At 45.5% G+C, this 27,870-nt stretch overlaps 1 protein-coding gene across 1 annotated transcript; it reads right to left on the bottom strand.

Annotated features, from left to right (window-relative positions):
• Positions 1 to 1,746: 1,746 nt before the first annotated feature.
• Positions 1,747 to 26,386, bottom strand: LOC115100567 (uromodulin-like). The gene is made up of 18 exons (XM_029619084.1): positions 26,262 to 26,386; positions 26,083 to 26,157; positions 22,673 to 22,747; positions 22,100 to 22,114; positions 21,613 to 21,624; positions 19,635 to 20,357; positions 19,017 to 19,133; positions 17,694 to 17,899; positions 16,824 to 16,975; positions 15,525 to 15,755; positions 9,026 to 9,191; positions 8,329 to 8,398; positions 7,240 to 7,451; positions 6,682 to 6,803; positions 5,242 to 5,487; positions 4,486 to 4,648; positions 4,039 to 4,126; positions 1,747 to 1,861 (listed from the first exon to the last, which is right to left on the bottom strand). The coding sequence occupies exons 1-17, from the start codon at positions 26,269 to 26,271 to the stop codon at positions 4,052 to 4,054; spliced, it is 2,670 nt and encodes an 889-aa protein (XP_029474944.1). The 5' UTR covers positions 26,272 to 26,386; the 3' UTR covers positions 1,747 to 1,861; positions 4,039 to 4,051.
• Positions 26,387 to 27,870: the final 1,484 nt, after the last annotated feature.

Raw genomic sequence — 27,870 nt, 5'->3', positions numbered from 1 at the left:
CAAGACATGGAAAGCGCTATAACCAGAGATTTGTCTCAGTTATTTTTCTATTGTTTCTCTCATCATCCAGCCTGCTGCTTCCCCAACAATGTTCACTAATAGAATTCGTGAGCTCCATATTCAAGCACAGTCCAGCTAGCAAAATTGGCCAGATAAACTTATCTGGCTAACTTTGGAGGTATATTCTAGAGTGAGACTGCACTATTGAATACAGCCATCTATCTTAATGTTAGCTGGCTAACCATAGCCGCCTAAACTTTAGGACAGCTCTTTGGCATGACCAGAGTTAGCCGGCTAAGGGGGTCATTTACCAGACGGATCGCACGCGAAAAGTCCCTTATCGCATGCGATACCGAGATGGGGGCGGAGTTGGCCCCGGAAGAGGAGGAGTCGGGGCGTCACCGGGGCCGACGCCGCGGACGACGAAAAGGTAAGGGCCTTTTCGCGTCCTATTTCGCGCCCAATAGCTCCACCTTCTATGGTGGCGCTATTGGGTGCGAAACCGGCAGCGATCGCACCGCGACCGTGCGATGGCTGCCGGCTAGCGCAGGACCGCCCCCCCGTTTCGGCCCCCCGCCTCTCATTTTCTAAAGTATCGCAGGCCTGCGATACTTTAGAAAATGAGGCCCTATGTCATCCAGGTAACTCTAGAGTGCGTAGTAGAAAAGTATTCAGTTACGCCCTGGGAATGCCCCTAAATTAGGACCTGATTTATTAAGGCTTTTCTCCCATTCTGTGTCTATGGGAAAAATGTTTAGTAAATGAGGCCCTTAGCCACCTAATACGTTAGGCAGATATGTGCCCAAATATTAATTCAGCTAACGTCTGAGTTAGCTGGCCTAACGGTTTTGAAGATAAACCTCCTGGCTCGTATTCCTATGTGTAGCCCATCAGAAAGCAGACATTTTTATTGTTTTTGCCTTGGGCCTTTTCTCTCCTTGGATCTTGATTCCCCAGCCCTGTAGGTAGGTGAGTATTCTGCGGTTGTGAGATCAGGCAGCAGACTAGCCTGGGATGCTTCATCCCTCCTCAGGGCAGACGGTGAAGCCCCCAGGGGTGGGAAGCCAGCTTTTAAGGCAAGAGAGCGAGAGATGTCTCAGTTGCATGTGACTCAGGGGCTTTGGAGGAAGGCAGGAGCAGGTGCTGCAGTAATAGAACCCTATACATGGGGGCTAATGCATTTAGAAGATGGAATCGGAAACATACATTAAGGTTCAGATTTACCAAGGGTTCAGACCCTCAAGGACATAACTTTCAATGTCTTTAGAAGGCACCTCAGCTGTGTAGTTCCAGCTAAGCCCACATGTGATTGGCCAACCAACATTCCATTTGCTAAACATTATGAGGTCTAAATTCAGTGCATTTATCTGGCTAAGTCCCAACTGGTTGGATAACTTATTAGCCTTGATTGTCAGGGGTGTTCTGGGGCAGAGAGCTAAGCTATCCAGATAATGCAAATTTTCAGCTGAATAACCTCAGGACTGCCAAAGAGCAATCCTAAAGTTAACCACATAAACTTATCTGGCTACTTTAAGACAGCCAGGTATATTCAATGGTGTGTATGCCTGCTGAATATCCCAGCTAGGTTGATCTGGCCATGGACCTTTATATTCCTACACTGGTTGAAGTCACTGGGATAAGCTGGGGCACATTGGTGAGGTGGCAGTGAAGAGAGACCATTACCAAGTGAAGGGGATCTAGAGTGCATAGTAGAAAAGTATTCAGTACCAAGCAGTTTTGATTAATCGCATTCCTTGTAACAACAAAGCCAGGATCCAGGATGAGAGACAGAGATAGCAGGATCCAGCGCAGCTTCATCACTGCATCCTCGGGACCAGAAGTCCTTAGATTGGCTAGGAAACTGCAAGGAGAAGATGGAAAAGGAATAGCTGAGTTTGGAGTGGCCTGGGCACCCAGCAACATTAGTGATACCACACCTCTAGCCACTAACGCCAGGGAAGGCTTGGAAGTCCCTCAGTCTCAGCGCATTTCACACTGGCGTTTGGCTCTGCTTGGGAAACTGTAGGGATGGGCTAGAAAGTGATGACTGTGTGGCCTACAAAAGCCAAGAACATTTAACAGAAAATTCATCAAACAACTATGTTGAAACTGCACCCAGATTAACTCTGAATAATATGTTGGGCTGGAAGAGTTTCCTTGGCTGTTCCAGTCTATAGGGAAGCAGTGGGGATCAGTATTTACCTGCCACAAGGGTGGTTCTTTCATGATTTAACTCCCCCTGCCAAAGGATTGTAAAGAGCTAGAAAAATATTACAAAGCCAGTCGCCATCCAGAAATACAACAAACACAGTGTCGCCTTGAGCTCTATCTATCTCTCTAGCTACATAGGCTGGAAACATAACTATTTGTATATTACAAGATTTCTAGTCCGCTATCTTATCAGGACCTGCTCATGGCGGATTACAAGCAGAATAATAATTAAAATACACATTAAGAACACATCAAACTTAAGTCATACAAGAATTAAGAGCTTCATAAACCAACTGTGTTTTCAACGTCTTTCTAAAGCACTTGTAATCTGTTAAACTGCTGTAGATTTCCAGGAAGATATTCTAGAGGGATGGGGGTGACCTGAGGTTACACACTGTAACCCAGCAGTCTTAATTGCTGGTACAGACAACAATCATTGGGTCAGCGAACTTAAAGACCGCTCAGATTGATGTAGGACCAAACATTATTTTTTAAATAGTTCGATGCAGAGTCATATAGGGCTTGATGAACCAAGGTCAACATTTTGAATTTTACCCGCTGCTCTACTGGTAGCCAATGTAACCTGAATAAAATTGGCGTAATATGTTCTCACAATAGACAATGCGTAACCAGATGAGCAGCAGCATTTAATAACAATTGCATTTGCAACGTATACAAGTAGCACTTTGGAAGCCCAATGTGCATGGTCTTGCAGTGGTCTAAAATTGACAACATGTTGAGAAAATGAGTTTCAGCCAAAAGTTTTAATAGTCATGGCAAAAAAATGATTTTCCTTACAACCTTTTTTTTTTTTTTTTACCTTATTTATTTTATTTTGTGGGGTTTTTAAATGTGATTTATTTATTCAGGATTTTTTTTTTTTGCTTTGTTTCATCTATTTCTTGTTTTCTTTTTTGTTTTGGCTTTTTTTTTGTATTTAGTATTTTTGCTGGTATTTCAGTTACATTTGGTTCTTGTGGCTTTTTTTTTTTGTCTCTCCTCACTCTCTCCAGCCTCTCTTCTGAGCAAATAGGAGGCAACCCCATGCCACAGCAGCAGCTCCTCCTGAGTGTGAGGCCTGCCACACTGGCTTCTCCTAGGCATAGGCTTGCCTCAATGGCTCCTCCTGGTTCTGAGTGCATCACAGTGGCTCCTACTAGACCTGGGTCTGCCACAGCAGCTCCCTCCTCCTGGACCCAGGCCAATAATATTTAGGAAATGTTTCCACCCCTGTCGTATTCCATTGATCAAGTGAGTGCATCATGTGGTATTAACCAATGGCAAGGTGACTTTATTGTTTAATTATATGTATTTAGTTCACACCAAGGCAAGTTACATTCAGGCACTGGAGATATTTCCCTCTCCTCAGTGGACTTACAGTCTAAGGGCCTGATTCACTAAAAGGTCAATTTTAAAAGCCCTATGCACGCCAAAGCCGGGAGATACATGCGTGTCTTGGGCCAGCACACACCATGCAGATTTTAAAAGGCATGCGAGTCTGCGCGTATCTCCTGGCACAGATCAAAAACTTTAAAAAGGGGGCGTGGTCTGGGCAGAGAATGGGCTGGACATTATTAGGAATATTATGTTTTGATTACTAAACTGGTGTTTTAATATTTTCATGTTATGATTTGGATAACATTTATTGTATTTTGTTGGATTATGATATAAATTGCTTTGCACATAATTTTATGTAAATGCAGATTATAAACTAAATGAACACACTTGCTATACTTAGAGATGAGATCCTTTAATCTGCACACACCCTGTCGCATGGTATTGGTTACAAACACCATATGGTAGGATAAAAAGGGTAAGTAAACCTACATGCTGGTGGAATCTACCAGATCGGCCCATAAGACAGTTGCCAGGATTCCTCACCGGTGTTTTCTGGTGCTGATCTCCTCACACGGTTCTATAACCCATAGGGGAAAAAGAAAAACAGAGAAAAAAAATGTCTCGTTCAAAGTAAAAGGAATCTTTCCCCCAACACTCAGCATCTGTCTCACTCTCTCCACCATGTTCTTCTCATCCTCCACTCACTGCTCACATTTCTCATGTTGGAAGCCCCCCTTCCAGGGTGAGATTGAGGGGGTCTGATGATGAAAGTCAGAGCAGCAGATCCTTTCAGTACAGGAATAAGGGGACTCTAGGGAAGGCTCCCTCCAGCGTGGGACTGAGGGGAAAAAAAACAAAACCCTTTCCACCATGGCACAGAGGAAACTGTGTGGGATTGCTGATTTTTCAGAGCTAGGGCCAGGCCCATGCACTCACCAAGTAGTACTCCCCACTGCTCTTCATGCTCTGCAAGATGCTACAGTGGAGGTAGATGCAATCCTGGCCATTCATGAATTCAAAAGTTGTGAATGCAAATCGTGCTTGGTTAGAATTTCTGTTCTCAATAATCTCACAGTGGATGGGTCCAGGCACGGGAGTGCTAAAAAGGGAGAAGCAGGGAAGATAAATCCTGAGACGTTCAGCAGATACTAGCTATTGCAGCGAGGGTACTGATTGCGCTCCATCCCACGTAGACACAACATCTCTTAATGTCATGCCCTTTCCTATAATGTCACAGATAAAACTCCTCCTGCTCTTCATCAGCACAATTAGCCTCTGTTTGCAAGGTCGGAGGATTCTGAAGAGCAGTGACGTGAGGATTCTAGAATGTTTGATTGTCCTTCTGACCATTCCAGCCCCTTCAGAATTCCTGCTAAGTGGTTCTTCACTGCTCTGGAACTCTGTTATTTCAAGAACAGTTCTAGCTTTCACATAAGTTCAAACTCATCCCTATTATCATAGCATTTGACACTCTAGATGATCTGTTCCCTGGGCCCCACAACACAACCGCTGGCTTCAGGTGCACTAAAAGGCTGAGTCTTACTGACAGAATTTAGAGTTAATGGCAGGAAAGGAGGACCCAGCCCTGAGGAGCTTTATGAAAATAACATGACTCAGGGATTTCCCCCCTGGACTCTGTAACCCAGCGCCATAAACCATGCTATAGACGTCAATCTGGTCAGAAGCACTGACCCGTCTTGTATGAGAAGAATTCTGGTATCATCTTCCAAGGATGGGGTGGCATAGCAGGTCCTCAGCTCTACTGTCACATCAGGCTCACTGGCGCCTGTCAGTTTCACCTTCACATAGAGTTTCTCTCTGGGGTGCAAGGCCAGCGCTCCCTGCTGCGGGTACAGGATTGTGAAATTGGTGTCCAAGTACACAGACATTTCTGCTGCGCTCTCATTGCCTTTTGACTCCATGTAGATGTGGGACATTCTGAATAATAAAAAAACCCAAAACAAAACATCAAGTCCATTCAAGCTCCAACAAGGCCTATGCAACTGAGCTTTTTAAGGGCAAAACCCTTAAAGAATATTTATTTTTAGTGTTTGTAAAGTCCCACCAACTCTGTCCAAGTGTAGAGTTGTAGAACAAGGTGCAAACATTGGATATTAAAAAAAAACCAAGGTGTACAATCAAATAATCATAGCAAAATAGGGCTGGAAGACCTCCAGATCATCTAGTCCAGCCTTTTGCCAGAAATAACCTTTGTGTCATGTAATGTAGCATATGCTCTTTATGTAACCCAGATGCAGACCTTCTTACACCAATGGACGAGAACTATCCAGACAGCATAATGAGGAAGGGGGACCTGGCCAAAATGTTTGCTGGCTTCCACTTCTCTAATGATATTGGAATTATTGGGAACACTCAGCTTTCTGCCAGTGGATGCAGGTCTTCATGCAATTGTACCTTGGCAGAAGATCTACAGGATATTGCAGGGTCAGTGAGCTACAAGAGGCCTCTGACATTATCTTCTTCTACAGGTGCAAGGTCCTGCTTCTTTTCCAAGGAGGAGATACCCTAGAAGGCATGGGAGATCCAGAAAAAGGGCTGACTGGAAAGGCAGGATTGCAAGCGGTGGAATGCTTGGGTGACAAACTGCGGCCAGTCCCAAATCTTCCTCGCCTTCTGACCTCTGCTATTTCAAGGCCTTCCACTGGACTGCGCCTTGGACCTGTGACACAGCCTCTGCCGGGACTGGTGCTGTATGGCAGGAAGGGCTCTTGGCTGTTGCAGATGCGCGAGACCCAGACGAAGGGGATGCATGCGTTCTGTCACATGAGCTCATGCTCTCTTTGACAGAGACGGCTCTCATGTACAGCAGCATGGCATCAGTGGCATCGGGTGAATCAAAACGCAAGTGACGCAATGGGCACTGTCGTCATTGCCCTGCTTCCCTCATTCTCCTCCTCTGCTCGCTCCCTCACCATCCAATTCGCCTTTATCCTCCCTTCCCCTTTACATTGCCCCCTCCCATTCTGGAACTTCCCACCTCCCCTCCATCATCTTGCTCTGTGGCCTTCGCGCGTCTCTGGCCTCTCCATTTATTTTCACCATTGCACCTGCGCACGAGACGCCAGCGCATGGCATGCAGCCACCCGACGACGCCTGCCCAACAAAATGTACCTCAGTTTGTGGAGAGGAATCGCGCAGGAGAAGGGGATTCGTTTGTCAGGGTTGGCAACCTCTCCGCTTACCAAGTGCGCGAGGCGGACCGTGCTCAGGACATTCACTGCCTCCCGACTGCCCTGCGACTCGGAGAAAAATGAGAGCACAGCATTTAGAGTCTGAATTGCAGGCATTTACAAAGGTATAAAGCTCAGCTTTGTACTTCAGAGACCCTGTCCCAGTACCGAGGGGCTGCACTGCCTATGAACAGAATGAAAGGGGTCAATTTTCCGAAAAGGCTCAGCGCTTCACTTAGGTGCCTGTATGGAGGTGGATTTTCAGCCAAATGTAGGCGCTTACATTTTTGGTTGAAATTTTCCTAAACTTTAGACTTCTAAATCTTAGGGCCCTGAATTTAGACCTGCATCTTATGAAAATCAGAAGTACGGGTGCCTGCATGCAATGTGCTAAAACCAGGACTGGATCAGCTTGTTTTGGAGCCACTTGTTCACTCAAACCTGATGGCCCATAATGATTTCTAAAAACGAGACTCTGGATGGACTATGTTTAACGTACCGAGAACTGGACCCCACACTCCCCATTGAGGAAAGGGGTCCGCACTGTGATGGTGTCTTGGTTGCTGCCCTCAGGGGACCCAATACACTGCGGATCCTGGTATGAGGGGAGAACGATAGTGTCGTATCCCAGTTCTTGCACTGCAGACCAGCTCACGGACACCACGATTCCATCCAGGTCGCATGTCACATTCGGCACAATGCCGGTAGCATCTGGGGGAACAATGGAGGGTGGAAGGCATGACTTGGCATGAAGCTAGGATCAATGATGCACAATGGATGGCTTGGATGTGGCTCATAGGGCTTACTTGGCTACAGATCATGGTATAAATGTTTTGCTACAATTATAAAAGGAGAGTGAGTGACCTGCTGGTTAGAGGAATAGTGAATAAGAAGCCCTTGTGCAACTAATGCTATGATCTTGGGCAAGTCACCTTATATTCCTATTGCTTCAGGTAGACAATAACATTATAAGCTCTTTGGGACAGGGAACCAATTGTTCTTAGGTTTTGTATGCATTGGTTTTTATTATGTATGTATAAGGCCATGAACATACGGGATATTAATAAATTCTTTTCCATGAATAAATAAACAAATACCTATATGCAATGTATTGTACAGTGTCCTGGGTTCAGGGTATCATGTAATAATAATTATAGTAAATCTATAATACATCATTTCTGTCTGAACTGCTCCTCTTGATTAGCATTGTGTTGTGTTGTGTTACCGCACTTCTCGGTGCATTGGATCCTCTATTCTCCAGTAACCCGCACGCCCCTAGGAGACACAGAGCCACATTGCTCTGCACAGAGGGTCTCTATTCTTTATGCAGTTTATTGTCTCCCTTTGCTACGTTTGTGGCCCACTGGCAGGGAACCTGTGTGTCAGGCCAGGGCTCCTTCTTAAACTGACGCTGCCCCTTTATTCAGGGCAAAATAGAAAAGGTTCACTACGCAGTGAGGGAATTGGCTGAAGTAGGTTTGGTTTGGAGGAAGGAAGGTCTGGGGACGGCCTCAGTGAGGCAGCCTTTCATTATCTGCCTTATGGACCCGCGAGAGTGGCCCAATCTGAAAATAGCTGGCCCATTTACCTGTTCTCTGGATGGGTCCAATTGTCAGCAGATTTGTGAAATCAATTGTTGGGGATCTGGGAGGGCAGATCTAGGGAGACAGAAATAAGAACATTTCAAGAATGACTCCAGGAAGTCTTATTACCCCCCTGAAGGAAGCCCAGGTGAAACTCAAGTCAGTACCGCAGTGCTGCATTCTTCTGCTGGGCCGCAGAGCAAAATCTGGAGCCAGGCCAGCTGGAACTGTTCAGTCCTGGTCCTTCCTGGGTCCAGGCGCACACAGCAAATGGAAAAACCTTGCACTGGTACTGGTACTGGACAGCCTCCTTTCATAGTCCCAGATGGGGATAGATCAGAGGACCTAACGTGACTTCAACTCAAGGAATTCTCAGAAACTCCACATCAGCAGAGCCCCCAAAGACCACACGCAAGGTTTACTGCTCAGAAACCTGACACAAGGGATATCCCTTGGGGAAACTCCAGGGAGAGTGAAATCCAGCTCCAGAAATAAAATCTCACATAAAGTGAGTGCTAGAAACCGCACATACCGGGAGCCAAGCCCATCAAGAGCTTCCCCATGCTTTGGGTACAGCTCGTGGAAAGGGAAGTACGAAATGGCTCTCACCAGACACCCCAAAGCACCCCAAAACATTTCAGAAAGAGCAGAGTCCTCCAGAAATCCCGCACACAGGTCGCTATCATTTCCCAGGGCACTTACAGGCACACAGCTCTCCCCTCGGGTTGGCGTGCAGAGCTGAACAGCGCAGTGCAGGAAGGCGCTGTCTTCATCGCTGTTCTGTGCAAAGAGGATTCCAGCAAAGCCCGCCTGGTGCGACTTTCCGTTGTCTGTCACAGTAACCGATGGGTCCGCTCCATTTGGGCACCTGCAGTGGGCAGGCAGGCAGGCAATCAGATCAGGGGGAGGTGGGAGAAGAGCACCGCGGATTACCAGTTCGAGGAGAGCCGGGGCTAAATTAGGGGGAGTTCAGCCTCCTCGCTCTCCTACAGAAAGCGAGGAGGCAGCGCTCACCAGAATGTGAGCCTGTTTGGGACAGAAGGAAATCTGTGCGTCCCTAGCGCCTCCCTCAGCATCGGGGGCCCGGGAGAGGTGGCTGTCAGCGCGGGATAGGCCTGGCCATAAACATTGGGCGCCCAGAATTTTTAAGACTTTTTCTTTTTAACCTGGATCTGCTTTCTGTGGTTCCTCCCTCTTAGTATCCCGATGATACTAAGAGCAGGAATCACAGGAAGCAGGATTTCCCCTCCCCCCCATGAGCCCTTACACCAGCCCTGGGCTGACATAAAGTTTGCCGCATTGCAATGGGCGCGTGGGAATTTTCTGACTTGCAGGGATTAGCTAATAGCCTCATCTACATGTGTTTTACATGTAGATGAGCACCATTAGCTTCGTGATGGTGTGGACGTGCGTTTTGGACGTGCGTATCCCCTTGGATACGCACTTGGATTTTTTAAATCGAATTTTTTAAATCGATTTTAAATTTAAATTGGATTTTTTAAATCGAATCACTTTCAAATTCTACTAGTCTACGCTCCCCCAGGAATCCTGGAAGCAGACTCCTCACCCCTTATAGAAACCATCGTGAAACACATCAACACAGATTTTCCTACCATAATTTTGGGAGATTTTAACTTACACTTTGATGCCTCTCCACACTCATCCAATTGTGAAGCATTCCTCACCGCCCTTAACGCTATGGGATTCACCCAGATTATCAACAATCCAACTCACAGAGCAGGACACACATTGGATCTTATTTTCATTAATGCTAATTTCCTCTGCTCTATTGATCCTACATGTACCCCCATTCCCTGGTCAGACCATTTCCTGATAACTACAACCCTATCCACCAAGATACAATCTTCCACTGATCAACACCTCTCCACCATTTACTTCAGGAAATCTTGTGCTTCAGAAATTCTCAGCGAGCAGCTCACCAAGGAACTCACAAACCTAGACACATCTAACCCCAATTCAGCTGTGCTATCCTGGCATAAGATCACGGAAAGGGTAGCAAACAATCTTTGCCCATCAACCTCGAAATTAATCAACCCAGCAAAAAAAGGTAACCAACCTTGGTTCACCAGCGAACTCAAACGGATAAAACAAGATCTACGCCACAAAGAAAACAGATGGCGCAAAGTCCCTTCACCGTCTACTCTTTCATCATACAAAGGAACTTTACATTTTTACAGATCATCCATCCTAAAATCAAAAAAACAATACTACGCTAATAAAATCCATGACCTACAATATGATGCAAAGGCTTTATTTTCATATGTATCACAAATCACAAAGCCAATTCCTCCATCAATACCAGATGATCATGCTCAATCCAAGGCAAATGAGTTAGCCCTGTTCTTTCAGCAGAAAATTTCAAACACTATAGCACTTCTTCCAACTAAGACCAACCCTCCTGATTCAAGCTCCTCCAACCACATACTCAAGGATACTAAATTCGACAACTTTGAATTAACTTCCACTAAAGAAATCGAAACCATTTTAAAAAGGCAGAAACCATCCAGCCACCCAACAGATAACATACCCTCCAAATTATTGCTACTCATCCCAGACACAATCTCAAAACCTCTGACTAACATCATAAATTGCTGCCTAACTCAAGGTCTGTACCCAGATAGCCTAAAAAATGCTTCCCTTAAACCCCTCTTGAAAAAACACAATCTAGACCCTAGCATTCTTGCTAATTTCCGTCCAATCTCTAATCTTCCATTCCTAGCCAAAATTACAGAAAAAGTAGTCAATACCCAGCTATCAGATTACTTAGAAGAACACAATATTCTTTCCCCTTCCCAATATGGTTTCCGCAAATCACTCAATACAGAAACCCTGCTCATCTCACTAACAGACCATATTATTATGGGAATGGACAAAGGACACTCATTTCTTCTAATCCTTCTAGACATTTCAGCAGCCTTCGACACGGTCAACCACACCATCCTCCTGGATCGTTTATCTGATATTGGCATAACTGGCTCAGTCTTCAGCTGGTTCAAGTCCTTCCTTGATAACAGAAGCTTCAGGGTCAGGATCAACAACAAAGAATCACCATCGACAAATTCTTCTCTTGGCGTGCCTCAAGGATCCTCCCTTTCTCCCACCCTTTTCAATATTTACCTCCTCCCCCTTTGTCATCTGTTAACAAGTCTCAATCTCATCCATTACATCTATGCTGACGATGTTCAGATTCTGCTCCCCATTACAGAATCCATTACTAAAGCTCTCTCACTTTGGAAAACTTGCCTTCAATCTATAAACAATCTCCTCAATAATCTAAATTTGGTCCTCAACTCCGCTAAGACTGAATTACTATTTATCTCTTCCAACCCAGACATCCATCCTCCACAAACCCATCACAGTCTCCAACTCACCCATACTCAAGTAAGAGATCTGGGAGTAATTCTAGACAACCGCCTTAATCTAAAGACTATGATCAATTCGACTACCAAAGATTGTTTCCACAGACTACAGGTGTTGAGAAGACTCAAACCTCTCCTATATCTCCACGACTTTAGAACTGTTCTGCAATCCCTAATATTTTCAAAAATAGATTATTGCAGCGCTCTTCTCACTGGCCTACCCAGCTCAACCACCAAACCTCTTCAAATGATACAGAATGCTGTTGCCAGAATTTTAACCAGTACCAACCGAAGAGATCATATTACACCAATTCTCCAAAACCTTCACTGGTTACCAGTCTACTACAGAGTCCTTCACAAATCTCTCACCCTGATACACAAGTCCATCCATAACTATTTTCATCTTGACCTTGAATTTCCCCTCAAACTCCATACATCCAACAGACCGATTAGAGAAATCCACAAAGGAGAGTTACAACCCCCTCCAACCAAAACCATTCGCCTAGTTTCGACCAGGGTCCGAGCCTTTTCTCTAGCAGGTCCAAACATTTGGAATAGCCTTCCTGCAGAACTCAGGTTGGAATCATGCCTACTAACTTTTAAAAAAAAACTTAAGACTTGGCTGTTCCGACTAGCCTTCTTGGATCCTTCAGACACACAATAATCTACCATCCTACTCACGAGCCATGGAACCATGCCTTCTTTGTGAGATGCCTCTTATCCAATACCTCCGCAATTAAACTATCTTATGACTTTTGATTTTAAGTTATGGCCCTACTCGGGCCTTTTTTACTCTATTTACTTCCAAGCTGTAAAGCCTCCAAGTTTATAGTCCTTGTTCAATGTAACTTTCTTGCTCTCTTTCTGATTATAACTTATTGTTCCGTTTTTTTTTTTTTTTTGTTACAAGTTTCTATCCCTCGTTCGATGTAAACCGATCTGATATGGTATTCAACCATGAAGCTCGGTATAGAAAAATGTGAAATAAATAAATAAATAAATATTGCATCGGGAGTAACGGATGCACATCTAAAACGTGCGCCCGATCCGGTGGCAGCCCAGAACTGATTTTTTGGGCGGGCACAAGGTTAACATGGATGGGCTGTAGGCGTGCAGGCCCGAGACCTATTAGTTGTATTCTTATTGATAAATAATGCCATATACTAACACCTTACAATAACTTTCTAAGTAGTTTGCAACAGCCATTATGCATCATGCAAGAAATTTTAAAACATTTTATCTCAATTCTTTCAAGCACTTACCAGCATTAAAAATTCCTTATTAATCAGTATTAATTTATTTGATATTTATTGCAGTTTGTAAATGCACAAGTATATTATGAAAAAAGCAAAGAAAACAAACAGATCCAACAAATCATGTAATAAAACAAAAATCAATGTATTCTTTCATGAATCCTCTTTGCAGAAAGCCAGACATTATCATAACTACAATAAAAATGCATTAATCATTAGAATAGGTGCAAAGCAGAGCTAGGACAATTCATATTAAAACCAACATAAAAAAAAAAAATTCAAATTCTGGTGTCACCTCAGCAAAAAATATCCCTCCACTGCTAAACATTTTGTGAAGTAACACAAACTCCTGCAAAAAAAAGAGGCGTCTAGAACCTTGCCATACCCTACAGTCCCAGCACTGACTCTCAGGACTCAAATAACAGCAACCTTATGAAAAAGCAGCAATGCAAATACTACACCAGGCCCTAGAACATTAATACATCACCTACGGGAATAACAGAACAGGCTGGACTCCTACAGAGAAACTACACACTGGGGGAAATCCGAAATACTGCCCCTCAGTCACACCCACACAGGCAAAATAGAGGCCTACCCTTACCTAATAAGAGACTACAAATTAGAAACAGAAATATGCAAACAAAACCAAAATAGAAAGCCTGAGAAACCAGACTCTGAACAGTGGAATACTGAAGTCTTGCAAAATACAAAAATAAGAAATGCACATTTCCAAAGATGGCATATTCAAATTGCTAAAATCTCAAAATATTTTTTTTTCTTTGTTGTCTGATCTTTGTATTTTTCTAATCAGTTGGCCCCAGTTTCTTTTTTCCCCACTTTGCCCTTGTTGGTCATTTCCTAATTCCTTTTTAGGGTCTCTCTTCTTGTTCTGTTTCTTCTCCTATTGTCTTCTTTCCTCCCTCCTTCCCTCACACACACACTCTCCTACTCTCACATGCTCTACCATACACACACACACACACACAAGCTTTCACTCTCATATACTCCCCCAACACACACGCTCTCACGCTTACATTCTATACACACACACACACGCTCTCACTCTAATATGCTCTACCATATACACACACACACACAAACTCTCGCTTTCAAATGCTCTACCACAAACACATGCTCTCACTCCTTGGCTCCCATTCTCACATACACAATTGCACACCCAGGTTCCCATTCTTATACACACAAAGACATACACCCAGGCTCCCATTCTCACCTAGACAGATGCACACCAGGCTCCCATTCTAATCCACCCCCACACACCCCCAGGCTCCCATTCTAATCCACCCCACACACCCCCCGGCTCCCATTCTCACCCACACAAACATACACACAGGTTCCCAGTCTAATCCACACACACATCCACACCAGGCTCCCATTCTCACCCATACAAACATACACCCAGGCTCCCATTCTAATCCACCCCCACACACCCCCAGGCTCTCATTCTCACCCACACAAACATACACACAGGCTCCCATTCTAATCCACACACACATCCACACCAGGCTCCCATTCTCACCCATACAAACATACACCCAGGCTCCCATTCTAATCCACCACCACACACCCCCAGGCTCTCATTCTCACCCACACAAACATACACACAGGCTCCCATTCTAATCCCCACACACACACACACACACACACACACACAAGCTCCCATCTAATCCACACACACATCCACCCCAAGGCTCCCATTCTCACCTACACAAACACACACCCAGGCTTCCATTCTAATCCACATACACACCCATGTTCCCATTCTTACTCCCTGCACACACACCCCTTTAGGCTCCCATTTTCACCCACACACACACTGGACCTTTTCATTAGGCATAGCCCTATTCCTATTTCCGCTGTCACATGGATGGGATCCTGTGATGGCCCTGCTACTCTGGCCTTCTTCTTCGCTGTTGCAGGGATACAATCCCACGATGGCCTTGCAGCTCCAGTGTCAGGCCCATACAGGCCCACCCATGGCTACGCCACTGGTCCAATCATGTGTAAAGCCATTTGCTTGGCTGAGCGCACTATATTGCATCAACCTGATAGTGAGGGTAGTGGTAAGAACAGGTAGGGAAGCAGCAGATAAAAGAAATGAGGGGATGGGGCGTGAGGAGCCAGAGTAGCTGGAGGAGGGGAGCTTCGTGTTGGACTAGGTAAGGAAACCTCTGCTACTCAATCAGTTCTACTCAGAGTGAACCAATCCCACCACTTCCCTCACACTGAAGCCACAGTGAAATCATGGGTAGATCCATCACCTCTTCTGCCTAGAGAAGTGAAGAACAGATGTTTAACTTCTCCCTGTCTATTGAGAAACCAGAAACAGACCCTTCTCCCATGGAGGCTTTCACACCCTCTACCCCTCCCAAGAAACCTATGACAAACAGTTTAAGTTTCACCCTGGAATGACTGTTAAAACCTCCAAGACCACAAAGGGCAGATGCTTAAAGACATAACTTTAAATAAGAGAAGAATTGCAAATTATGTTTTGAAGTCTAGCATCACAGTAAAATCCAGAAATTTGGCTGGGGAATGCACTGCTCTTACCGGTCCTGAATGTAGAAATGTTTTGTCATTTCGCCAGGGTTGGCAGACGGAGTGCTGTAACAGTTCTTCATCACCACAGCATCCTTCCTCCACATGCCGTTTTGGATGTACACCCCCACGTAAACCGGCATGTCACTGCGCACCAGGAGCTCGCCCTCCTCATAGGGGTCAGTAAAGGTGTCATTCTTAAACAGGGCCAGCGTCACGGTGGCATCTCCTACAGTCACGCTGCTGTTGGTTCCATGACGAGCACAGGGACAGAGATAGGGTAGAAAGGGGTAAAGTTACAGCTCTGTAGAACAGCTAAAAAAAAAAAAAAAAAGCCCCAATAAGAAATAACGTGATACCCCCTCCCTTCCCCAGGAAACCTCTGCTTGGATTAGAGGCATATGAAGACAAGCAGTGAGGAATAAAAGCATATTCCAAGTTTCCAATCATCTTACAAGGGTAACCAAGCAGTGACCTGGGTGGAATTGGAAGCTGAAAATTGCCCTTGCCCTCTTGGGCATCATAAAGGGGCACTGCCAGGAGCAGGGGGAGGGCAGACCTGACAGACAACACATGGGGGTTTCGTTTTGTAAAGCAGGAGCCCTTGAATTTTCAAAGGGAATCTTCATGGGTCTTCTCCCTTTAAAACTGAACTTGCAGGCCCACAGGTACAAGGAAAGCAAGCAAGCCCTGCATACATTTTAAAAATTGCCTCCATGATATTGCATATATACATGTGCAATATGTAACATATCACACATACAATATATAACATACACCGTAAAAAATATATAGCACACAGACATTTAGAATATACCACATGATAAAACATACAACACATAAAATAGGAAACACACATAGAATAAAGCATACATCTATCACTCACATATTTAGCATACATGACCATTTATCATTTCTATAGCACTACAAAACGTATACAGCATGTGACATATAACACAAACACACTGGGGCACTTTTCAAACTGTGCTTTTCTGCAAAGTGTTTGGATGATTTTCCCCTGCAACCTTGGCACCAGATTTCAAGGGGAAAGGAGGCGTGGACTGTATTAAAAATACAATTGACGCACATTATTTTCCAATCCCACCCAAAACATGATACCACCCCCTCCCCAATTCCCTCCTGGGAATTCCTCCCTCAAATTTGGCTAAAAATGCATCCGCTGTGGGACAATGCACACCCTTTTTGCCACAAAGTGTAAATTACTATTGACTTGCACAACGGCTTTGAAATGTGTTCTCGTTATAGAAAAACAACCATATACATAAAATATTTCATGCACACACAATGTACCTCTGCACAGGATTCGAAGAAAGCTCCACATCATACTGCATGTTAAAGGGGTAGTCACAGGAGAGGGGGATCTCCTTGCTGCTCGCAGGGGAGCCGCGGGTAGAGGTTAAGTAAAGGGTATTTGAGAATGTGACATGGGTTTCATTTTTTCTCTGGAGAAGGAAAGGCAGAAAATTAGGCTGCACCAGGTCTGGCCATGCTTTCTCTCTCCTCCCGCCCAGAACAAAAATTGCATTTCTTTAAGTTAACATTTCCCAGGTGTGAGGCAGCAGAAACCTGACTGGGGCAAAGCTCTGCCCCATTCTCAGGTTCCTAGATCTTGGAAAGCAACCTTTCCGACCCCTCCTCCCCCAAGGGGCCTGTGGATGGATGGTAAGTACTATGGCATGACAGGAGCGGTCCACAGAACTATAGGGTGGCTGATCCCACACATCAATGCACCCAGGGTCATCGTTAGTGAGACCTGATGGCAGTTCTGAGCAGCTAATTCCAACAGCTGTTGCTCACTGTAGACCTTTTTTTTCTGTTCTGGAATAATCCTACAAGGATCAGAATGCAACGGGAGGACCAGAATTGTGCAAAATCTCACCCTTGCAAAGGAATATTTTTATTGCAATCCGCACTGAACGATGTTATTGCATTTTATGGACTAGAAATGTTTAAATAAATATCTAAAATGCATACATTGAGAGGCATGCCACAGAAGGGCCTGTGCCTGTAACCCTCTGCTTCTCCATCACCCCCAGCAGCATTTGTTGGGCCCTTGCTCCGACCCAGTATGGCATGCTCTTATGTTCTTTATTGACTTCGTGGTTTGCACGGTGGCCCAGAACGGGGCTGTCCATGCTATGTACGGAGTCAGCAGCTCACCATTACACGAGTCCCACATTCGCCGGTCTTCCAGGTGATCCTGATTGTGCTGGTGCCGTTCACCACTTCCCTGTGACCGGCGCAGTCTGGTCCAGCTGGGTTGGCCAGGTGGCTGCGAAGCCCCAGCCTCTCCAGGAGACACTTGCTCAGAGTCACCGTCAGGGCGGCATCTCCACAGGTCACCCCAGATGTCAACTGGGATGTATCTGCCAATTCAAGAGCCCAGGAGAAGCAGAGTCAGTTAGGTTAAGGTGACCAGAGGGACCCCACGAACGCTAGGGCATTTCCTCACTTCTGAAAGCCCCATCAGGGGACATTTTAGGAAGGAATGTAGAGCATACATTTGTGTCTTATTGAAGCGAATTGGCCTAGAAGAACATTTTGAAGGGATAGAAAAGTAAGCATTGTAATGAATGCCAGCAAAAAAACCAAAACCTCTCTTTTTACAAGGGCTTTTTGGTCAGTCTTGCTTCACCCAGCCCTAATTTCTTCTCTAATCCTTATTCCAAAGATTTCAGGAATTTATAATCTTGCATTTCTTAGTAAAAACAGCACAAAATCCAGATTATGCTGGAACAGAAATGAGAAAACCAGGACTAGGTAAAACTTACTCAAAGTGATGACTCTGAATCACTGTTTATGAAGGTACATGAACAGGGGTGGATTGGCCTATTGGGGGATTGGGCATCCCCCGGTGGGCCGGTGGCGCTAGTCACGTGGTCTGCCGAGCGTGGCCGTGACAGAGCTGTGCTCGGCAGACCACGGGGCATCTCCTGGGCGGCGAATCCCCGGGCCGGTCGTCCTCGGGAATCCGCCGCTGTACATTAACAAGCATTCAGAATGTAATTTAGTAACCATGTACCTTCACTTTCACATCACATTGCTTCAGGCTAGAGCAATAGTTCTCAACCCTATTCTGGGAGACACGTCTAACCAGAATACCCGAAATGAATATATACGAGATGGATTTGCATGCACTGGGGCTCCAATATATGCAAATTAATCTTATGCATAGCCATTGTGGCTATCCTGAATGCCAGACCGGTTAGGACAGGGCCGAGATTGAACCAGCGAACGAGAAGGCACATCCTGACCATGCGTTTTCCGTGAACTCCTGGGTCACAAGCTCACCACATGCTGATTTTTCTAAACCCTTCATTGCGGTTTTGCAGAATGTGCAATGCACGGTGGAAGATTCGCCTTCACTGGGTCGTTCACACAGAGGATTACAAATGATTGCCCTGTCCTGAACCTTTAGTGATCCATGCCCCAGCCTGTTGGCCTGAGTGGTGCTGGAACTCCAACAGCACTTTTGCCTGGTACCTGAAGGGGCGTCTGCGACCTCTTTACAGTGGCAGTCCCAGGTGTGGTCCACAACTCTGCATTCTTCATCCTGTGCACAGGGGGAGCAGCAAGTTGGGACTGGCAACGAAGAATGATCTGAAATGGGACAAAGCAAAAGAGTTTTGTTTTCTGGCTGTTCCCTCCCCCTCCCCCCTGCAGTTCCCTCCTGCACTTTTGGCCTTCCAATCCGTTCAGAACCAGTTTCTGTGGGTGCTGTGGCTTCCATGAACTTCATTCATAATCAGACCTAGATTTCTAACCCTTATCCTGTCTGGCAAAGAGAAGTAGATAATATTACAGTTACCACGTGGCACCTGGTCATTGCATCTATGAACTTGGAGAAATCAGAATTACAAATCCATAGACTGCACAGGTGGAACTCTCCAAGTTTCACCTCCCTCCGCCAGTCTATCCTAATCTCGGGGTAAGCATAGGTGCAATCAAGCCAAACCAGGGCTGCTTCAGTCTCACCCTGATGACCCGGAGCCGTATGTATTCTTAGGGCATTTCTTCTTCCCCTAGGATTCCCTGAGAAGCACCTAAGTGCACCATTCTCTCTTCCCTTGCAGGCACTCATGACTAGAAATGAGCCCTTACCGGTGCAGTAACCAGACCCAGGGTAGTACAACCCCATGAACTTGTAAACAAAGAAGTTCTCAGGGCAGGCTTTCACATAGATCTGCGCTATGGAGGAGCACCTGCTGCCAGTGACCCCGTCCATAAGTACAATGCCATGCTCTGGAGGGGGATGCGGGGCCTGCAGGGTAATGGGGCTCCCTGTCCCACAGAAGAATGAACTCTGACAACTCTCCAGCATCTTGCTGCCGCTTTCCCCGGCGAAGTGATACCAGCCATGGAGATTGTAATCCTCATGCAGCATGGCCCCTGCTCTGTAATTATCAGCTCTCCAGTTCTCCTCCAGCTCCTCATGGTGCATGCATGGATCCACGCAGCCAATGCTGCCATTCGGCAGGTATCTACAGTCTTCCCCTGAGGAGCAGGTCTGCCCATTACAATTTGCTAGGATGCTGTTATTTCGGACCGGTCCAGAACACGTGTAATGACCAAATATCTGGGTGCACCTCTCCCTGGGGTCACAGTGGTTGATGTTGGGATTGGAGCAGAGGTCTGGTTTTGAGCAGCATTGACCAACATTATTCCAGAAGTAACCAGATGGGCAGCAGCTGGAGTCAGTGCAGAGGCTCTTCAGGGTACAATTCAGCCCATCTCCCTCATAGTCCTCTTTACAAATGCACCAGAAGAAATCCCCAGCTGGCTCGCAAAGGGTATTCTGCGCACACTGGGCACAGTTTCTTACCACTGTAGGAGAAATAGTGACAAAAAAATAAATAAATAAATAAATATATATATATATAAAATGTATCATGGAAATATTATAACCAGTCTTTTAGGTGGTCATGAACCAGCTAAGGCCACACTCAAGCCACATCCATCCACTCTCACTTTCTCTCTCATGCATAGAGAAGTGCAAATTAAAAAAAAAAAGTGAGCAGGCAATCTACATTAAATTACTCTGTAGAGGTTCCCTCTATAGTGCACAGCTGGAGAAGTAATGTCACCCCAGCAGCTTGAGACCCTTTTCCCAATTCCTGGCTGCGCATATGACAACAGAAAAATTAGACTGTGGCACAAGATACATTAACAGTGAACTTTAATTCCAGTGACTCATCATCTCTTCACATTCACGCCACGGCTGTGTTATTTTTCACCTAACAAAGTGCTACTAGGAGGAATGGCTGCCTACATCCACCCCTCGGGTCTATGGGCGAGGGTTGCCACAAGAAGTCTCTCTCTACTTTTACATCTTCTCTCACAACCTGCCACTGTAGAGAGCTGAGAGAGTGAGGGCATATAGAGATGACCATAGCTAAGAAGCCTAAGAGCAATACATTTGCATCTACAATTGACAAAAAAAAAAAAAAAATCAGTAAAATGATCCATTTTGGTCTTTTACAAAATAATGCAGAAACATAACCATAATTGCAAGCCTCAACGAGCTGATCTGATGTGCAGAAGGCTGGTGTGTGAAAGTGAGTTCTCGGTTTAGTTTGCATGGTGCCCTGACCAGGGAGCCTTCGAGTGAGGGTAATGCATCATATCAAATGGCAGAGAGTTACATGATAAAGGAAAAAAATCAATCAGCGCCAGAACAGCTCGAGTTTGGGACAAGCTAGGGTTTTCCTTAGGGGTGGAAGACAGAGAGGCAGCCCGGACATCCAAGGTGGGGGCTTATTTTACAGCTTGGGGTCCCAAGAGCGAGAAGGCCTGGAAACCAAGGCCTGGCTTATTTAGGAGAATGCAGAGGGTATGTGAGTGAGAAGGAAAGCCACGCACGCACTGAGGGGTAAAGGTTAAGCAGGCTGAACATTCTGCGAGATTTAACTGGAAGCCACTCCTTCCCCCTTCTGTACAGAATTTACTCATGTGAAGCCGTGTTTTAAGCTGATCCCTTCCATCCTATGCAACGATAGAGGGGGGGGGGGGGGGGGGGGGGAGAGTGCTGCAGGATTCTCCACTCTCTGCCCTGAAATACAGAAAAAAAAAATGTACCTACCTGAAGCGTAACCTATGAACAAAGCAGAAAAGAAAGAGAGCAAAGACTGTTAGTAGAGTTTCTCTCTGTGCTTATTTCTCAGTTAAAGACAAACGCTGACAGCGGTATCAGGGAGATGAGTCTGGTGCCGGGGGCCCTATGTACTGACCATTTCCCCCCCATAGTCACAAAATGGGAGTCTGGGTGTCAGGGAGATGAGCCCCACAAATATAGGAGGGAAGGAAGGGCACGAGTTAGCTCCCCATAGGAAAACACCGACATAGATAAGAATTTTGGGGGAGGAGGACAATTATGTGGCGATAATCGTTGATTTAAATACAGGGGGGGGGGGGGGCTGCTGCTGCACAGGAAAGCTGGAGAGTTGACAAAAATTGGTCCCTAGCAGTGTCCTGGAATCGCAGACAACAGTGGTGTTTGTCAGCACAGGGAATGGAGCGGCGGGTCATTTCACAAGGTCACGCGGTTTCGGAAGGAAGCTTGAACTCACCATCGCAGGCAAGCCCTGCAACAGAGGGAGGAAGAGAGGGCATTAGCAGCAGCACAGGCTGGAAAGCGGTACAAGAGAAGTATCGCCTGCATCAATACAAGTCACTGACTACAGCTTCAGACACAGAGCACTGTCACCCAACTGAATCCATAACACCCCAAATCAGAATGGGCCACTGGTGTTTCTGAAAGAGCCGGTCCAATAATAAGGGAACCTCATGGACAGAGGACACCTCCCAAGGGAGAAAACAGGGTTTCAGAGATGCAGGTCTGGTAACACAACCTGTGATTATGTTGTTTAATTCCAGACAACCTCTGTCCCTCGTATAATAAATGCCTACCCCCTTCTTCACCCTTGTTCCCCATAACATATTCCCATGCAAGGAAGTCTTCTGTTCACTGCGACAGCACGGGGCAGGGAGGAAGATGATGTCACTTGCAGGAACGCAGAAATGTCATTGGTGCTCCATGGTATTGATGATGGCAGCAACCAACCCTGATGAAGCTGAGGAGAAGCATGCTGATCCCCCAAAATTGCACTGATGGTGAGTGACCTTAGGAATCCGTTAGTTACCTGTTGGAATTAAGCTTCCGATCAGGAGTAAACCTACAAACAGTGCCATTTTTATGGCCTCCAAATCCCGAGGAGCTGAAAAAGCAAAACAAAACAGCACATTAGAGAAGAGGGAGAAGGAAGAGAGAAGGGCAAGAATGAACGGGCAGGAGTAGAACGTGGTCTTACTAAAGTCGTGTGCATGTCTGCTAATGAGTAATTTGGCAAACTGCAAAACTGGTCAACAGGACAATACTTCCTAATTCTCTTCTTTGAGGACATCAGGCAGAGACAATTAGGTTCCCGCCACGGATCTCAAAGTATAGAGGGAAAATTAGAGGTAGGGAATTGTTCTCAGAAAGAAAATTGAGCCCCACTGCCCCCAAATTTCTCCTGGAGAAGCTAGTGAGACCCCTGCACTCTTACGGTGCATGTGCTGGGGGTCCTGGATCACTAGTTAGGGGAAACAGCCTGCTACTCCAGAATCAGAAGACCCTCCCCCCTGTTGTAGCATCATTACATGTCACCCTTCTCCAAAAGAGAGCCCAGGGCTGCTCACAACATATTATCAAAATACATCGTAGCATATAATGCAAGATCATATAACTATACTCCTATCACTATACTCTTATCCAACACACATGGCATTTCTACCCATATAGGATTCTACTGAGTACTTAGAAGGTGGAACACCAACCACCAGTGGCCAGTGGTTGGTGTTCCACCTTCACGGAGCGGAAGGATGAAGGGCTGCCATCTCCAAATTAAAAAAAAAACAAAAAAACAGGGGTGGGCAAGAGTATGTAAAATTAATGAAGAGTTCATAAGCTATAGGTATTACTAATTATTAGGCTTATTCAATATTTGTTGATAGATAATGTGGCTTTCAATGCATACTTCACTTTCAATGCATATCCAACATAGCTCTCTGCTTCAAAGAGCAGGGGAGAAGAAAAACTAATACTTCACGCATATCCAGCATAGCTCTCTGCTTCAACGGCAGGGGAGAAGTAAAACTAATACTTCACGCATATCCAGCATAGCTCTCTGCTTCAATGGCAGGGGAGGAAGACAGACACTTCACTTTCAATACTATCCAGCCATAGCTCTCTGCTTCAACGGCAGGGGAGAAGAAAAACTAATACTTCACGCATATCCAGCATAGCTCTCTGCTTCAACGGCAGGGGAGAAGAAAAACTGATACTTCACGCATATCCAGCATAGCTCTCTGCTTCAACGGCAGGGGAGAAGAAAAACTGATACTTCACGCATATCCAGCATAGCTCCCTGCTTCAACAGCAGGGGAGAAGTAAAACAACCAATAAGGGCTGAATAACATAGTCTGGGTAAACAAACAAGAATGGGTGTAGCTTGCTTATTGCGGCGGTTACTTCCCCTAACTAATCAAGCTTGATATTTCACTTGGATGCACCTCCATCACTGCTCTCTGCATTAATGGTGGGGGTGAAAGGGAAATAGAACCTAAGGTTACTAAGAGCCAAAAGAAACAGATAAGTATGAGAAAAAAAGAAGTGTGAGGCTTGCTGGGCAGACTGGATGGGCCGATTGGTCTTCTTCTGCCGTCATTTCTATGTTTCTATGTCTCTTGTATGATCTTTATCCTGTTGGACTCTATACCCTCCAGGACATAAAGTGCCACACCCCCACCAAGTTGATCCTCCCTATCATTGTGATATAATTTGTACCCTGATATAGCACTGTCCCATTGGTTATCCTCCTTCCATCAAGTCTCTGTGATGCCAATTAAGTCAATCTCCTCATTTGCTGCTATACACTCTAACTCTCCCATCTTACTTCTTAGACTTCTGGCATTGGCATACAGACATTTCAAAGTGTGTTTTTTGTTTGTATTAACAACCTGCTTTTCAGATGTTAGGGATAATTGGGAAATCATTAGCTTCGGTGATTTTTTACATATAGGCACATGGACTATGTTTGCTTTTAATGGAACCTCTCTGTTGGGATGCCCTAACGCTCCTGTTTCATTAGTATCCTTCAAGGATACATTTCTCCAAACCATGCACTGCTAAGTGATTGTCGGCTTTCCCCCTTGTTCTAGTTTAAAAGCTGCTCTATCTCCTTTTTGAAAGTTAGTGCCAGCAGCTTGGTTCCACTCTGGTTAAGGTGGAGCCCATCCTTTCCCTTTCCCCAAAAGTTTCCCCAGTTCCTTACAAAGCTGAATTCCTCTTCCCTGCACCATCGTCTCATCCACGCATTGAAACTCTGGAGTTCTGCCTGCCTATGGGGACCTGCACGTGGAACAGGAAGCATTTCAGAGAATGCCACCCTGGAGGTTCTGGATTTCAGCTTCCTACCTAAAATCGTAAATTTGGCTTCCAGAACCTCGCTCCCACATTTTCCTATGTCGTTGGTGCCCACATGTACCAAGACTGTAATATGAGCATTATGTTGCACTGTTAAGGATATATTGTTTCTTGCTGTGATTGAGAGTGAGATACTTTGCTTCATTTTCTAGGTCATTAGATTTTAGATTGATGCGGATGTGTGTGGGAGGATGTGGAAGTGAAAGGGACAGTGGTTTTAGACAGCTGTGGGTTTAATAAAGTCTATTTTTAAAAATTGTGCTTAATTAAAAATCTCTGGGAATATAAACATTTTCCTGTGGTGCTTCATTTATATAAGTTTTTATAAGAAGGGAATTGGATCTTTTTTGTATATACGTGCACACAGTATATAGATTTGACATCCCTGCCCCTCTCTCTCCCTACCTTTCACCCAGCATCATTCTATTCTAGAAGGAGAAAGCCCTGCATCCCTGGAAACTCTACCCCTCTCCCCTGCCTAATTTGACATCAGAAACACAAGAAAACATTGCACTCGTCAATAAAAGACACCTGCCTAAAAGTATAGGATTCAGATAGTCCATGGCTAGCATATGTGAACCCGACACCTCCCGTTCAGCCCACAAGGTAGAAAGTAATGGTGACATCTCCCGCCCGTCTCTCGTGTTGTTCCGGAGCCTCCTGCAGGCTTGCCCGCCTGTATTCTGTGTTTTGCTGATGTCTAATGTTTTAGGCACCAAGAAACCACTTGGGAGCTCATTCACTAAAAATATTTTCCACAGGCGCAGGAGAAAAGAATCCTTTGTGAAAAAGCCCTTTATGTATTTGACTCGCCAGAAATCTCAGTACTTTTCCTGCAAAATTCTTACAATCCTCCTGACCTTGATCTAAAAAATTTAAATAAATAAATAAATAAATAAATAAAATCACTTTTTTTTTGGGGGGGGGGGGGGGAGGAGGGGGCAGAATCTAAATTAGTGTAGTAGGTCCTGCGGGCCACAGAGTCCCTGGAAAAGTCTGCTTTCTGTTCTTAGCTCACGTTACAAAGCAGTAAGATCCCTATCTCAGGTGGACCTAAAAGGGTGCCTCAGCCTCATTTCTACTCACCTGCAGCAGGAAGGGCAACACGAGATGGAGAGATTCTCCCTGCTGTCCCTGTTCCCCTCTTCTCTGCTTCTTGTACTGTCATACAAGGAAAGTACAAAAAAAAAAGTCATCACAAGGCGTGGAAAAAGACGACATTCTGGTCTCTTTCAGAGCTATGAGAGGAATCCAAAGGCAATCACCTCGGGCCATAGTGCTGAGGGGAAGGCAGAAAGGTGCCAGTCAACGTCTGAATCCAGTCTGTCCATGAGGCAGGTTAAAGGTGGCTCACATTACCCACCCTGCTAGGTTTCTCCTTCTGCCTTTTTTCCCTTCTCATCTCCTGCTCTCTCTTCTTCTTCCTCTCGTTAACTGCAGTTGTTCCTCAGCATCTTCGATTCCACTTGTTCCTTTTATATCTTCTCTGCCCCAATCCTATTCTTTAATATATTTATTACCTGCTAATCCACAAGACTGCCCATAGCAGGATACTCATTACTAACAGCACAAGTCAGAATACAGATAAAAGCCTGATAAAAACCAACCAGACCGGGCAGGCTAGAAACCTAAATCAGCAGATCACAGCACAACTCAAAAGCTTGATTGAAATAAAGTGCTTTATCCGGCTCTTGGAAATGTAAAAAAGGAGTTTCCAGCGGGAGAGCTTCCACAAGGCGGGCCTCACAGATGGGGGTCACTTTCAGATGCAACTCCAGGGACAGGTTCATAGCAGCCAGCTCCCTCCCTCCAGATATTCTTGAAAACCAGGCACACCAACAATCGGGAGCCAGCATAGCGCTCTTTATTTTAAGGCTCAAAATTCAGCGCTATTGTACCAGCTAAGTTTAAATAATCAGTAGCCACCTTGTATCAGATGACTATTTACCCATCTTAGGTAGTGGGTGGGATGGAGGCTTGGCTACTTAGCTGGATAAGAGAAGATAAGCCACACTTACCGGGTTATCGAGCGGGTCTAAAGTTATCCAGGACTATCCAGTAGTAGGACTCAGTTAGCCAGATGTTTATCTGGTTTCCTGAGCTGGACCTCCTCCCTTTAGGGTGGGAGGAGGAGAGGTGCTGCACTCTGGGTGTGTGCGAGAGTTGGGTTGGGAGGGCTGGAGATACGAGATGGAAGGAGCAGAACTCCTAGGTGGAATCGTGCATCGGCAGATTCTGCCCCCTCATCTCCCTCTCTACAGTTTTACAACTTAGCTGAGTTTGTAATTGGATTGGATTCATGAGGGACCACATAATTGAGCCTCCGAAGGCTCAGGCTGAAGCCCAGGCCCTGAGGCTTTCTAGCATGGAGATGCTTTCAATCTAGATCCCCATGAGAGAGTAAACAGGTACTCGCCCGGAGAGACAGCTAAGGAGGAGCAAAGAAGGAGCCAGGGAAAAGGGGGGAAAACCACAAGCCGGTGGTTGAAAGGACACCAAGTGCTGCAAACCACTTTGGGTTTCTCTTTTGGGAAAAGGGAGGTAGCAAGTAGCAATGTAACAAGGCTGCTGCTTGCACAAGTGACATTGGTATTGGAAGCTGTTTATCAACTTAAAAGGTCATTGCTTAAGGCAAGAGAGAAGAAAGATTGAATTGCTGAGCTTACAAGTAGCCAGAGTTTACCACTCAGATCTATTCCTCTGTAGCGGGTGCTAAAAGCCCAGCCCCTTTTGCGAGGGGGCTGCTAGTAGGAAACCCTGTGCAAAGTTGTGGTTTTCACCTTTAAAAGGAGCTGGGAGGATTTTTCAGTTCTCTGTTTGCCTTTTGTTTTTCTTTAGCCTCTGATAAAGTTACCTGCTACTGGGAGAAAGCCG

Source organism: Rhinatrema bivittatum, chromosome 11 (assembly GCF_901001135.1).
Source record: "Rhinatrema bivittatum chromosome 11, aRhiBiv1.1, whole genome shotgun sequence".
NCBI classification, from domain to species: Eukaryota; Metazoa; Chordata; class Amphibia; order Gymnophiona; family Rhinatrematidae; genus Rhinatrema; species Rhinatrema bivittatum.
Note: the sequence above shows the minus strand (reverse complement) of the source record. Positions and strands in the feature narration are given on the sequence as shown.

Coding starts and splice junctions, on each gene's coding strand:
- LOC115100567 (XM_029619084.1), bottom strand. Junction 15,756..16,823: donor TCTTCGAATCCTGTGCAGAG/GTACATTGTGTG, acceptor TGGAACCAACAG/CAGCGTGACTGTAGGAGATG. Junction 4,127..4,485: donor GCAGTGGGGAGTACTACTTG/GTGAGTGCATGG, acceptor TATGGGTTATAG/AACCGTGTGAGGAGATCAGC.